This window comes from Neomonachus schauinslandi, chromosome 14 (assembly GCF_002201575.2).
Source record: "Neomonachus schauinslandi chromosome 14, ASM220157v2, whole genome shotgun sequence".
In the NCBI taxonomy this organism is placed as follows: Eukaryota; Metazoa; Chordata; class Mammalia; order Carnivora; family Phocidae; genus Neomonachus; species Neomonachus schauinslandi.
Genome location: NC_058416.1, coordinates 61,557,485 through 61,569,542, shown reverse-complemented (window position 1 = coordinate 61,569,542; position 12,058 = coordinate 61,557,485). Strand labels below are relative to the sequence as shown.

The window sequence follows — 12,058 nt, the reverse complement described above, 5'->3', positions numbered from 1 at the left end:
AGATCTGAGAGATTTATGTGGGAGAAGCTAGACTTGTGTGTGTTCTGTGAATATGACAGTGTTCAGTTTTTTAATGAGCTGAATATGACTGTTGTGTTCAATACAGTCCTCCTCCACCAAGCCCGTACTAAATATATCCACTAAAGTTACTATATATATGGTGTCACGTTGGACAAATCATTGAAAGCCATCTTTTTGATGATGCTGGTAAGTGTTGGGTCTCTTTGTTCTTAGCTAGTGGTTACAGGCTGAGTTGTAGAGTTAGATGGGCTATCTTCTGCTGTTTTCTGAGATAGACTATAACTTCCCCAAGCCTGTTTCTTCATCTCTAAGGAGGGACAGTGACGTGAGAACAGGGCTTGGCACCAAGAAGTTACCACTGAATACGAACTGGCTGTTATTTATTTTTGTGGATTGATTGGTTGATGATGTCTGGTAAATAACCTGGTCTTTGTTTATTAATGTCTATTTCTATTTGGTTTAAGAGAAGTTTTCAAACCAAGCGTAGAGAATAGTCCGTTTAAGTGCATCTTATATATAAATTCCATTGGTCCACCCTGCAGGGCGTAGACATCACTCCTAAGGTGATGCCTTATAATGAAATGAGTATATGAACATTGAATGGGCTCTTCCTTCTTACCTAAGAAAACAGAACCACATAATCTTAGACATTGGAAAAGACTTAGTGCTCATAGAAATTAGCATCTTCAAGCCTAACAGCGGTATAAACAAACAACAGGCATGGGAAAGCCTATGAGCTGTGATGATTCTTCCTGACCTTGTGTCAATTTCATTTGAAAGCTTGCTCAGCCCCCACGCCTGTGTTATTAATTTAATTAGATTTTTATTGTACAGCTTCCAGGAAAACAATCCCTTAAATTTGAATGAAAGTACTTGTCGCTGGTCCTTTGTCTGTGTAAATTTGTCAGAGATGTAATTGGTATATAGCTCCTCTTTAATCTCCTCATAATTTCTGTGAAGCAGTAACTTAACACTTTCCAACTTTTAATCTTGCGTTTCACAGCTGTAGAAAGTTGGCCTTTTGTTCAGAGAGTTAATGTGTAGATCTCTTCTTTATTTGAGATTATACCAGCATGGTTTGCGTTAGTAATAGTTTGTGGATTATATAACATTTTTTGTCATGCACAGAGTGATGTCACCAGTGAATTGAGCACCACAATTACTCAAGCCAGTCCAATTCCATCAGAGGAACAGGCTGTGGAAAAACTGAGAGAAAAAGGTCCATTTCAAAGTAGAAGTAAAGTAGCACGGTCCTATAATCAGAAAAACTCAGCTACAGACAATGTGACTGAAATGACTTCTCTGAGTAGCAGACCTGAAGATGTAAAACCTTACTTTAGGTTGAATAAAGATCTCTCCTCCAGGAGTGGAGACCTATCAGAAATCGGTACAGTAGGGCTGACCTCTCACCCCAGTGAATTGGACCAGATCAGCCTGGCTCTACTGAGCAAGTCAGGCGTCACCTGCCCACTTGTGTCAGCGATGCCACACCGGCCTGGGGCACACCAGGCATCTGTGAACAAAGGTGAGAGAGTAGCCTCTGGAGCTGCATTAACTACCGACAGTGCAGTAAGTGGCCAGACTCCTCAGCGGATGGCCCCGGGGAACCAGGGCGCCCCTCTTCCCAGCACTGTGTCTTGGGGCTCTGCTCCTGTGATGCAGAACGTGCCCACCGCACTTCCTGCGCTCTGGACTCAACATTCTTTTACCGCAGCCCCCTTTGCCCAGCAGTATTTGGGAACACTACCTTCGGCTGGAAATGTTGCTCTGCCTCAGTGCCAAGCTGGCAGCGCCACTGTCTGTGGACCGTCGGGAAGCTGTCCATACCCTGCTGCCGCAGGAGAGCACGTTCACAACTCTGTGGCCATGGGAATTTGTCTAGGACAAAATACTGGCTCTGGATTGATGGGTCCCTCTTCCCTTTATAACCCATATTCTAATGCCTTCAATCAGAATCTTCTAAGTACAGCAAAACCTTTCCCTGTGCAGTCTGTTGGTACAAACTGTGGAACTGAACCATGGGATTCAGGAATGCTGTCAGGATTTGGTAAGATGCTTTTTCTCTGTTACTGCTTATTGCTTGCTATTATTTAAAAATTGAGTTTTCTCAAGAGAAGTGAGACACAAAACGAGTTTGTTTCAAGGAGATACTGGTTGGTGTGAATTTTATTCTTAATTTTATTCTTTTTTCTAAATTGAGAACACAGACCATAATATATTGCTGTGCAAGGGTCCCTGGCATGGCCTTAGAAAAACACAAACATAAGTATGCAGGTGAAACTCCCTGATGCCTTTGTCTTCCTGTCTCTCCTGTACTCTGCACTTAGATTTCTATTATTCTGTCAACTAGGAACCGCCCAGTTTTTTAGAATTGGCTCCCTGGAGGAGTGAGTCTCCTTCCACTTTTTAAAGTCTTTTGGGGGATAACAGTTGTGAGAGACAGCACCCTTCCACCCTTGTTTGCAGTGGCTGAACTGCCCCCGGATTCTTTTGCTAGCTACAGCCACTCTAAGCAGAGCTGGGTGCTGTGCTTTCTCTGACACAGCGCACATGACCACTGGCATGCTGTCTTCTCTACCCTCTTTTTCTTCTCAAGGAAATTCCAAAGTTACTGCATAAGGATGGCGAAAAGATCGGCCTTATTAAAGAATTCTGGGTAGATGTGCAAACCTTGAAAGTTAGAGCCCTCTGTAAGTTTCTTATTCGGTTAGGTAGTGGCTTATATTTGTGGTAGAAAAAAGGAAGAGATTACTAATAGGCAGTAACATCAAAGAATTAATTAGCTGCAGATTGTGGGTTTGATCAATTGCATGTGTTCTTCCTGGGCTGGATACAACAGAAAAACATTGTTGGCCTGTGCTGAGGCTTATACAATGTCAAGGACTCCTTAAGACCCAGGGCACATCATACCATAGCTCTTGGGTGTCACAGGTAGTCTTCTATAAAAATTTCCATTTACCCACTTGTGCTTTTAATCAGGTGTTTGATATAACTTGCATTTGACCATGCTTTCTCTTTATCCAGGGAAGGTAAGAGTACCTGAGGAATTGAAATTTCCTCATGCTTGCTGTGTTGGCATTGCTTCACAGACCTTCCTCAGTGTGCTTAATCCAACTGACCGCTGGCTACAGGTCAGCATTGGGGTTCTCACCGTTAGTGTTAATGGTGAAAAGGTAAGCTTTCTGTGTCTTTCTCCTTTGACTTAGAAATCGCATTGTGACTAATGCTGGATCTCTCTCTAGTACTTCCTTTTGTACAGGGGAGTCTGTCCCCCCAATCTTCACACAGAATCATTGCAATGGTACACGAGAAAATAACATTATATCTTTTTCTTAGCCTTCCCCTCTTTTGTTGTAGTCCATCCAGTGTACTGAAAGCTCTGATTTCCACTATTTGTTGGTTTTGTTAAATGTAATTGAATATAAGTTACTGTCATTTATCAAAAAAGTTACTCTTGGGACCTATACCTTCATTCAGTAAGTGGAGTCTTTTTGACTAATTTATCTGATCACGTTCTTACATGATCTTTTTAAATATCTGGAAATACAATTTTAACATTAACTCTTACGGCAAGGGTCTCTCACATGATCAGGTAGAGGTGCTAAAATACACTATTCTAAATCTCCTTTCATGATTACAATGACCTATGTGGACATGAGTGAGCAGGGAGGGTGGTGGGAAGTACGGTCAGCAACTCCTGTCTTGGAATGTCCTGGTTTTACCACTGCTGTTTGCAGACGAGCATTGGTGGATGAGTTTACTTTCCCTCTTACCTCCTGGTAATAACCCTTATTTACCTGGGAAAGTAAGATTATGTCTGCTCTCTCTCTGCCCTTTTCCTAGCCTTTCTTCTCTGATCCTGAGGTTAGATGGAAAGTATGTGATTGGAGGAAAGCGTTAAGGGTGAGAGGTGAGCTTGGAGGCCCTTTTAGGGGCATTTAGGAGCTAGTGTTGCCTCTGGACGTGGGAGTAGAAAAGAATGCCCTTGTGTCCAGTGAGGAGGGAGGGTTTGAAGTGAGTCATAATCATGCACTTGGAGGCCTGATTAGGAACTTGGAGGTCAGTCTAATCCCCCTGATTGTGCAGCCGCAAAAACCCGTCCTGGACGACATGTGGGGTGCCAGAGTACTGTTTCCAGGGGCTCTTTCAGTGGAAGTGAGAGTGTAGATAGCTGTGTTTACTTTAAAACAGACCAGACACACATTCAGCTTAGCTTTGTAAGTCTTCGTAATTTTGGCTCATTGTACTTTATAGATAATGAGTTCTAAGACTTGGATATTTTGGAAGAGCAATAAATTTTTGGAGTTGATAGTTTAGGAAGAAAGGGATCTTAAACTAGTTGATCCTAATTCTTGATTTTCCTTGTGAAGCCATTTCTTAATGAACTGTATGGCTTTTTTTTTTTTTTTTTTTAAAGGTAGATCTTTCAGTATATCCTTGTTTAGTCTTCAAGAATAAAGTCATCGTAAGACCTCATGCCACAGAAGAGATAAAAGTACTTTTCATACCATCCGATCCTGGGATTTTCAGATGTATATTCAGTGTTGCTTCTTGGCCATTTTCAGCGGATGCTGAGACCATAGCACAAGCAGAAGCCTTGGCAAGCCGAGTCATTCTCACGGCTGTTGCCGAGACCCCTGTGATCGAGGTAACTACTTTAAGCAGGTCTGTCATGCCTGGCATTTGAATGGAGGCTGTTTAACCTTAGAAGTAATACTTGAGAAAAATGAATATGTGGGTAAATATGCCACAGAGTTACTTTCAAGCTAACCATTGATTCTTAATATCTTCTTCTTTTAGAATTTAAAATTATTTCTATTATTTTACAGAAACACAGGTAAACTTGCTAGATATGGGTGTTAGTTTGAGATGTTCTGAAGTCACTAGACATATTGGGTTGTTTATTTTAAAGGAAGCTAAGAAATGTAACTAGATCAGTGTTTATCCCTGGTGCTGTATGTAAACGTTGGATGTTATATTAGCCTTTTTAAATTTTTTTATTTTTAACTTTTTTTTTTTTTAAAGATTTTATTTATTTATTTGAGAGAGAGAATGAGAGACATAGCAAGAGAGGGAAGAGGGTCAGAGGGAGAAGCAGACCCCCCGCTGAGCAGGGAGCCCGATGTGGGACTCGATCCCGGGACTCCAGGATCATGACCTGAGCTGAAGGCAGTCGCTTAACCAACTGAGCCACCCAGGCGCCCATTTTTAACTTTTTTTTAAAGATTTATTTATTTAAGTAATCTCTATACCCAGTGTGGGGCTCAGACTCACAACCCCTGAGTTCAAGAGTTTCATGCTCCACCAACTGAGCCAGTCACCAACTGCCCCATATTAGCCTTTTAAATATCACTTTAAGAAACAATACTGTAAGTGGTTAGGTAGGGGAAATCTTGTGTATATGTATATAGGGAAAATAAGAACAGCTGCCCTATGTTACACAAATGAGTGTTCAGTGACCACATCACATTACACTAGAGTGTAAGCTGTTTGGGGGTGCAGGACGGGTGTTTCTTGTTCACTTCCAGAATAGTGCTTGGCGCATAGTAGGGGCTCAAGTAATAGTTGTTGAACTATTGATTCAAATAGAAAGTGGAAATGGTAATATTTCTAAATGTATATGGTTTTTGAAATCTTGTATTACATACTACATATATGTGTACCAAGACCAGTGAATATAGTCAGTTAGCTATTTCATCCATATTGTTAAAGGTTTATGTATTAAAGTCTGGCCAAAGAAGACTTTGGGTCGTTTCTTGGGGAAATTGGATGGTTATGCATTTTAAAGTATATTTATAGTTTCTTGGGGATTTTTTTTTTTTTGAGATTTTATTTATTTTTATTTTTAGAGAGAGAGAGAGAGCACATGCACGAGTGGGGGGATGGGGGAAGGGAGAGGGAGAGAATCTCAGGTGTAGACTCTGCTGAGTGCAGAGCCTGATGTGGGGCTTCATCTCACGACCCTGAGATCATGACCTGAGCTGAAACCAAGAGTTGGATGCTTAACTGACTGAGCCACCCACGTGCCCTTAAAGTACATTTATTATTTCCAGATGTGTTGGAAATGTTTCAGCTGCCTCTCTGCATCGCATCCCCCACATTGGATTCAGAATAAGGGTTGGGGAGGGGGAGAAGGAGTGAGAGATCCCATAGTGTAGTATGTGTTCGATTTATGTTAATGTTTCTTGTGTGCTTGAAAAGAATGGCTCTTCTTTCTCTTGAGTGCAGAATTCTTTCACATACCCTTTAACTCTGATTTATTACTATGTGGTTCCAGTCTTCTGTATCATTACTACTGTTTCTGTGTGCTTAGTGTTTTGGCCTCTGAGAGGGGTGTTTGTGGATTTGTCTCTTTCTCCTTACGATTCTTCTATTGATTTTTGTCTTGGGTATTCTGAGCTCTGTTGTTATGTGCGTTTAGACTCAAGATCATTTTATCTTCTAAGTGAAATTGTTCCTTTTTAAAGTAACAATTCTCAGGACGCCTGGGTGGCTCAGTCCTTAAGCGGCTGCCTTCGGCTCAGGTCATGATCCCAGGGTCCTGGGATCAAGCCTCGCATCGGGCTCCCTGCTCCGCGGGAAGCCTGCTTCTCCCTCTCCCACTCCCCCTGCTTGTGTTCCCTCTCTCGCTGTGTCTCTCTCTGTCAAATAAATAAATAAATAAAATCTTTTAAAAAAAAATAAAAAAAAATGAAGTAACAATTCTCTTTCATCCTTTTGTATTAGTTTGGAAGTTACACATTTCTATTTCCCATTTTATTCAAACTGGTTACTCAGGTATAAAATTAGTTAAGAGCTCTGTTCTAGCCCAAACAACTCAAAAAGCTTCTAGCCCAAACAACTCAGAAAGTGGCAGTCATAGTGTTGATCTTCACCTTCTGTAATATCTTTGACTAATACTTTAGTCCCAGATGGTTTTAAAACCCCAACATTGAACTTTTTTTAACAGATTGATCAAGCTATTTATACTTTTTTTTTTTGCTCACTATCTTTTCTTGAATCTTCTGTTTTTATCTTTTTCACGAACTCTATTATCTGTATTTAAAACGTACTTTTTTTTTTTTTTAAGATTTGATTTATTCATTTGAGACACAGAGATAGACCATGAGTAGGGAGAGAGGCAGAGGGAGGGGGAGAAGCAGGCTCCTTGCTGAGCCAGGAGCCCGATGTGGGGCTCGATCCCAGGACCCTGGGATCATGACCCGAGCCGAAGGCAGACACTTAACCATCTGAGCTACCCAGGCGCCTCTAAAATTTACTTATTTTATAATTAATCCAGATTATTTCAGTTCTTCAGGTGCTGATTTCTTCTGCTAGTTTTGCTAGGTCTTCCTGCTTACTTTCTTCATGTGGTTTCTAATTTTTGAATTGACAATTTAAATTTTTTATTTTTATTTGTTTAGTTTTTAAAAGATTTTATTTATTTAGTTGTCAGAGATTGAGAGAGAGAGAGAGCACAAGCAGGGGGAGCGGCAGGCAGAGGGAGAAGCAGGCTACTTGCTGAGCAGGGAGCCTGATGCGGGACTTGATCCCAGGACCCTGGGATCATGACCTGAGCCGAAGGCAGACGCTTAACCTACTGAGCCACGCAAGCGTCCCTGATAATTTATATTTTTTAAATGTGAGTTAACATCATGGAGGCTGTTCTTTGCTATATAGAAATCCCATGTGTCCTGGTTTTTCAGAGTGTCCATGGAGAGCACTCTGTATAAATGCCGAGGGCACTAAAGGTTTCAGTGATTTTCAGTTTGGAGCTCCCATGCCTAGTGTGGTGTAGCCCTGGGGTTTTACTTTCCTACAAATGATCTTCTAACACCCACCCATCTCTGGACAAACTTCCCTGTTATCACCTCAGATGTGTAAAAAGAATTTTTCCAGGTCCCTTTTCATAAAAAGGGCACTTCTTTGAATTTCTGCATTTGATGCAGGGACTTCAAATTCCATTCCAGCCTCACCCGGCCCACAGCAAGCTCAGGGTCCTACCTTCTCTTCTCAGGAGGGTGTTGAAGCTCAGCTACCTTAGGAGTGGGTTGATCCCAGACTTTCATGGACCACCATGGAAGTCAGCTCCCATTTGCCAGTCTGTTTTTGATTTCCTTTTATATTTGACCAGGCTAAAGAAATGTATCTATATTTTAAATATTATCCAACGTTTCTACGTGTGTGGGTGTGAGGGGTCTGTGTTCGGTTGTTCTCCAGTGTTTAAAGAAGTCATCTGTCACGATGTCAGGCACTCATTTTACACTTTTGATATGTCTGTTTTGATACCATTTTAAACATTTTCAGTTTTGTCAGAAATTTGGACTAAATCTGAAAATGCCAACATATATTTTGACGGGAATTGAGAAGTTAAAATTGTATAATAATAGAGCTCATAGCTCATTGAAAGGAAGCTTATATGTTTTATAAAATTGTCAGTTTGTCTTAAGATCTAACAGTCTTTTCAGAGTAGCAACAACAAATGTATTGCTTTGTTCTCTAGTTTATATTTGGATACATAGACTACCTCAAAAAAAGAATTTAACATTTATTTTTGTAGAAAATAGCAGTTGTAAATGGTCTAGGGAAACAGGTAAATTTACATTTAATGCTGACTGTGGCTGTAAAGAGCAGTGATATGAATATAAGCTGTGGTATTTATTGATTTATTGCTTTTTAGAAATCAGTCTTTTCTTTCATAATTAGGTAGAAACAGAAAAGAAAGATGTTCTTGATTTTGGCGACTTGACTTACGGTGGCTGGAAAGCTCTGCCATTAAAATTGATAAACAGGACTCATGCCGCTGTGCCAGTCAGACTTGTTATTAGTGCTGTAAGTACTAACATACAGTAAGAAACTTTACAGAGCACATTGATTTGGAATTGTAGACACTCCTAATATCATTCTTGATTAATTTTTCTTCTGGAAGTACATTTTTTTGTTAAGGATTCTGTCAACAAATTTAACATCACACCAACATTGTACTGTTGGCTTTATTGAAACTGATTCTTCTATTTCTGAACAGAATGCCATAGCCTGGCGCTGCTTCACGTTTTCCAAGGCACCCGTCCATGCTTCTTTGAAAGCAGCTCCATATGCTGACGTGATTGCTCAGCTGGCAGCTCCTTCTGTGGTCAACCACATGATGCCTGCTAGCTACGATGGGCAGGTAAGCTGGGGGATTGAAGGACTGCTTAGAATTGAAGAGGAAGGTAGGTTTCCAAACGACTTATCTTTCTTTTTTTTTTTTTTTTAAGATTTTATTTATTTATTTGAGAGAGAGCACATGAGAGGGGGGGAGGGTCAGAGGGAGAAGCAGACTCCCTGCCGAGCAGGGAGCCCGATGTGGGACTCGATCCTGGGACTCCAGGATCATGACCTGAGCCGAAGGCAGTCGCTTAACCAACTGAGCCACCCAGGCGCCCACGACTTATCTTTCATTAAGACTTAAATCTTAATGCTAGTGTAAATTTATTTTATTTTATTTTACAGGATCCAGAATTTCTGATAATTTGGGTTCTTTTCCATGGTCCAAAGAAACAGATCACTTCTTCAGGTATCATACGTATGTTTTTTGGGAATTGCTTTACTCTGTAGCTAAATAAACCACAAAATTGAGGCATATTTCCTCCATCAGTAAATGTGAATACTTTGAGTAATTTGTCAAATATTTTGTGTTGTTTTTAAAATGGGGCAGAGAGCATGCATTCTGTTTTGGGTCAAACCCATGTTTGGGTAACCCCAGCGAGTACCACTGAAAACCTTTTGGGATCTTTTCTGTTCACTGATTTTATCACATCTACCAGTTGGATGTTTTCTTTCTTTTTCTCCTTTCCCCTCCACTCATTTCTATTCCTCTTTGAATTCTTTAAATTGCTTAGAATTCTTGTGACCCCTGAGGGTATAGTGTTGGGCCACTTGAGGCATTTAGAATTAAATAACTCTCTGGTCTCTGAACTAAAAGAATCAACTTTTGTAGAGATTTTAGATTCAGCAGAAGAGTTCTTGGCAAGAGTCGATATAGAAGTTGATAGCCCAAACCCTACCCCAGTCATTAAAAGTATTGGTCTTCAAGCAAGAACAGGAATAGCTAGGATACATGCTCCAAAAGACTTACAGGTACCCTAAACTCTTCTCTTTGCCATGATTTTATGTTCAGGTTGATTTCATTCTAATTGTGACATTATTTAAAATGTTGGTTTTACCCCATCCTCTAGACTATGCACTTGTTTGCCAGTATGGCTTCCTCAACAAAGCAGCACTTACCTTTGAAAAATGCGGGGAATATTGACGTTTACTTAGATATCAAGGTAAGAATTTGTGTCAGAATGCTATGACATAGTATTTCCTCAGATTTTGAGACTCTGAGTATCTCCTCACATTCTGAAGGTTGCTCAGCTGCCTCCCTTGGCAGAGTGCCATGGGGATCAAACAGAAGAACCTGTATGAGTGCTTTAAAAGCTGGGGGTTACACTAGTGTGAAATAGATGGTAGGGTACTTTAACTTTGACCTCTGATGTTTTATGTGTAAGAACCAAGTTCTAGATTAGTCCCTGAAAAATGTGTGTGTTATCCTGTGGATAGGTGGAATTGGAGGAGAGTGATCACATATGTAGACGTTATTTCTGAGATGTGTGGGTGAGCAGGAGGGTATTAGCAACGGGGATGTCATGGGATGTCATGGGATGGGAGATGAAGTTTGTTATGGAAGAGGAAGTACCCTTTCCAAGAGAAAAAGACAAGGTGGGGCAATGACAGACAAGGCAGAAGGGAAAAATAACCTATCAGAGTAAATGAAAAATGAGAGTGAGTAAGAGCTGTATTTGCCTAAGTTGGCATTTAGTTATAATTGTATACATATTTAGATCCCAGATCAAGGAAGTCACTTTTCAGTGGATCCAGAGAATCTATTCCTTAAACCTGGAGAGGAACGCGAAGTTACAGTCACATTTACTCCAAAGGACTCCCAAGCCTGTGAGGAAAGGTAATATAAAATTATTTATAACAAGTTATACTCTTCCCTCAAAATAGCCAGTGTGCTTCAGTCCACAGCTTGAATGATAGAGTACATGTTTTATCTTACCTAATAGATAATATAGCTCTGTTTAACCTCTTTTTGCCTCAGATTTTCTTCTTTTTGTTTACTAAAACTCTCCTTTAAACCCAGCTGACTAGAAATTAAGAAATTACTATTTTCAGGTATATTCTGACAAAAGCAATAATAAAATGTCAATCTTGATGTTTCTCATTAACCTTTCCACGCTCTCCAAGGAAGCCATTGCCAGTTGTTAGAGTTTAAGATGCTTCCCCACACACCCCCCCCACCCCCACCCCTTCTCCAGGCTTGTAACATTTTGGTGCCCAAATCATAAGTGGTCAGAGCACCGTTGTCATTAGTATTTGAACTTGATTGGTGAACAGAGCTTAGAAGCATGGTGTCCTGAGACACACATGGCCTGCCCTCCACCTGGGTTATAGAATGCCTTAGTGTGCTCAGTCCGCTCCTGTGACTTTACGGACAAGAGCTTGTCTGCATCGATGCGAATACTTGTGCCTGGAACGCGTGCCCGCAACTTCACTGGGTTTAACTCTTCCATCTAGGAAGCTTTTCTCAACCCCTTCCAGACTTCTCATAAATAGTAGTTGGTAAGATTCCTGTGGCCCCGTGAACTTCCCCTCTCCCGTTACGTCGATGGTATTATGACTGTCTCTTTCCTTGTGTGTATTCTTCTTTGTAATATAAGCTCTAAGGGTGGAAATGTCATTGTATCCTCAGCGCCCAGTTCAGTCTCTTGGGACAAAGGAAGCCTGTGGGGAATAGATGCCAATAGAACTGAATTCTGGACATTCACCTCAGATGGCTTTCTTTCTTAGGATCTTAAAAATATTTGTGCAGCCATTTGGACCTCAGTATGAAGTGGTGTTAAAAGGTGAAGTAGTTTCTTCAGGAAACAAACCTCTGACGCCTGGCTCTCGCTGCTTAGCTGCTCCATCGATGTTGTCCAACAAGCAGTTTCTGGCCTGGGGGGGTGTCCCTCTTGGTAGAACACGGTAAGTA

General features: G+C 40.9%; 1 protein-coding gene across 1 annotated transcript in view; it reads left to right on the top strand.

The window, feature by feature from the left end:
- CEP192 (centrosomal protein 192) overlaps window positions 1-12,058 on the top strand; it is a 133,528-nt gene that overhangs the window by 79,954 nt on the left and 41,516 nt on the right. Inside the window, exons 19-28 of the mRNA XM_044920902.1 lie at window positions 1,150-2,068; window positions 3,046-3,194; window positions 4,439-4,669; window positions 8,707-8,832; window positions 9,026-9,169; window positions 9,493-9,556; window positions 9,980-10,119; window positions 10,218-10,310; window positions 10,866-10,984; window positions 11,875-12,051. Coding sequence (XP_044776837.1) covers window positions 1,150-2,068; window positions 3,046-3,194; window positions 4,439-4,669; window positions 8,707-8,832; window positions 9,026-9,169; window positions 9,493-9,556; window positions 9,980-10,119; window positions 10,218-10,310; window positions 10,866-10,984; window positions 11,875-12,051 — 2,162 coding nt within the window. The remainder of the gene's footprint in view (window positions 1-1,149; window positions 2,069-3,045; window positions 3,195-4,438; window positions 4,670-8,706; window positions 8,833-9,025; window positions 9,170-9,492; window positions 9,557-9,979; window positions 10,120-10,217; window positions 10,311-10,865; window positions 10,985-11,874; window positions 12,052-12,058) is intronic.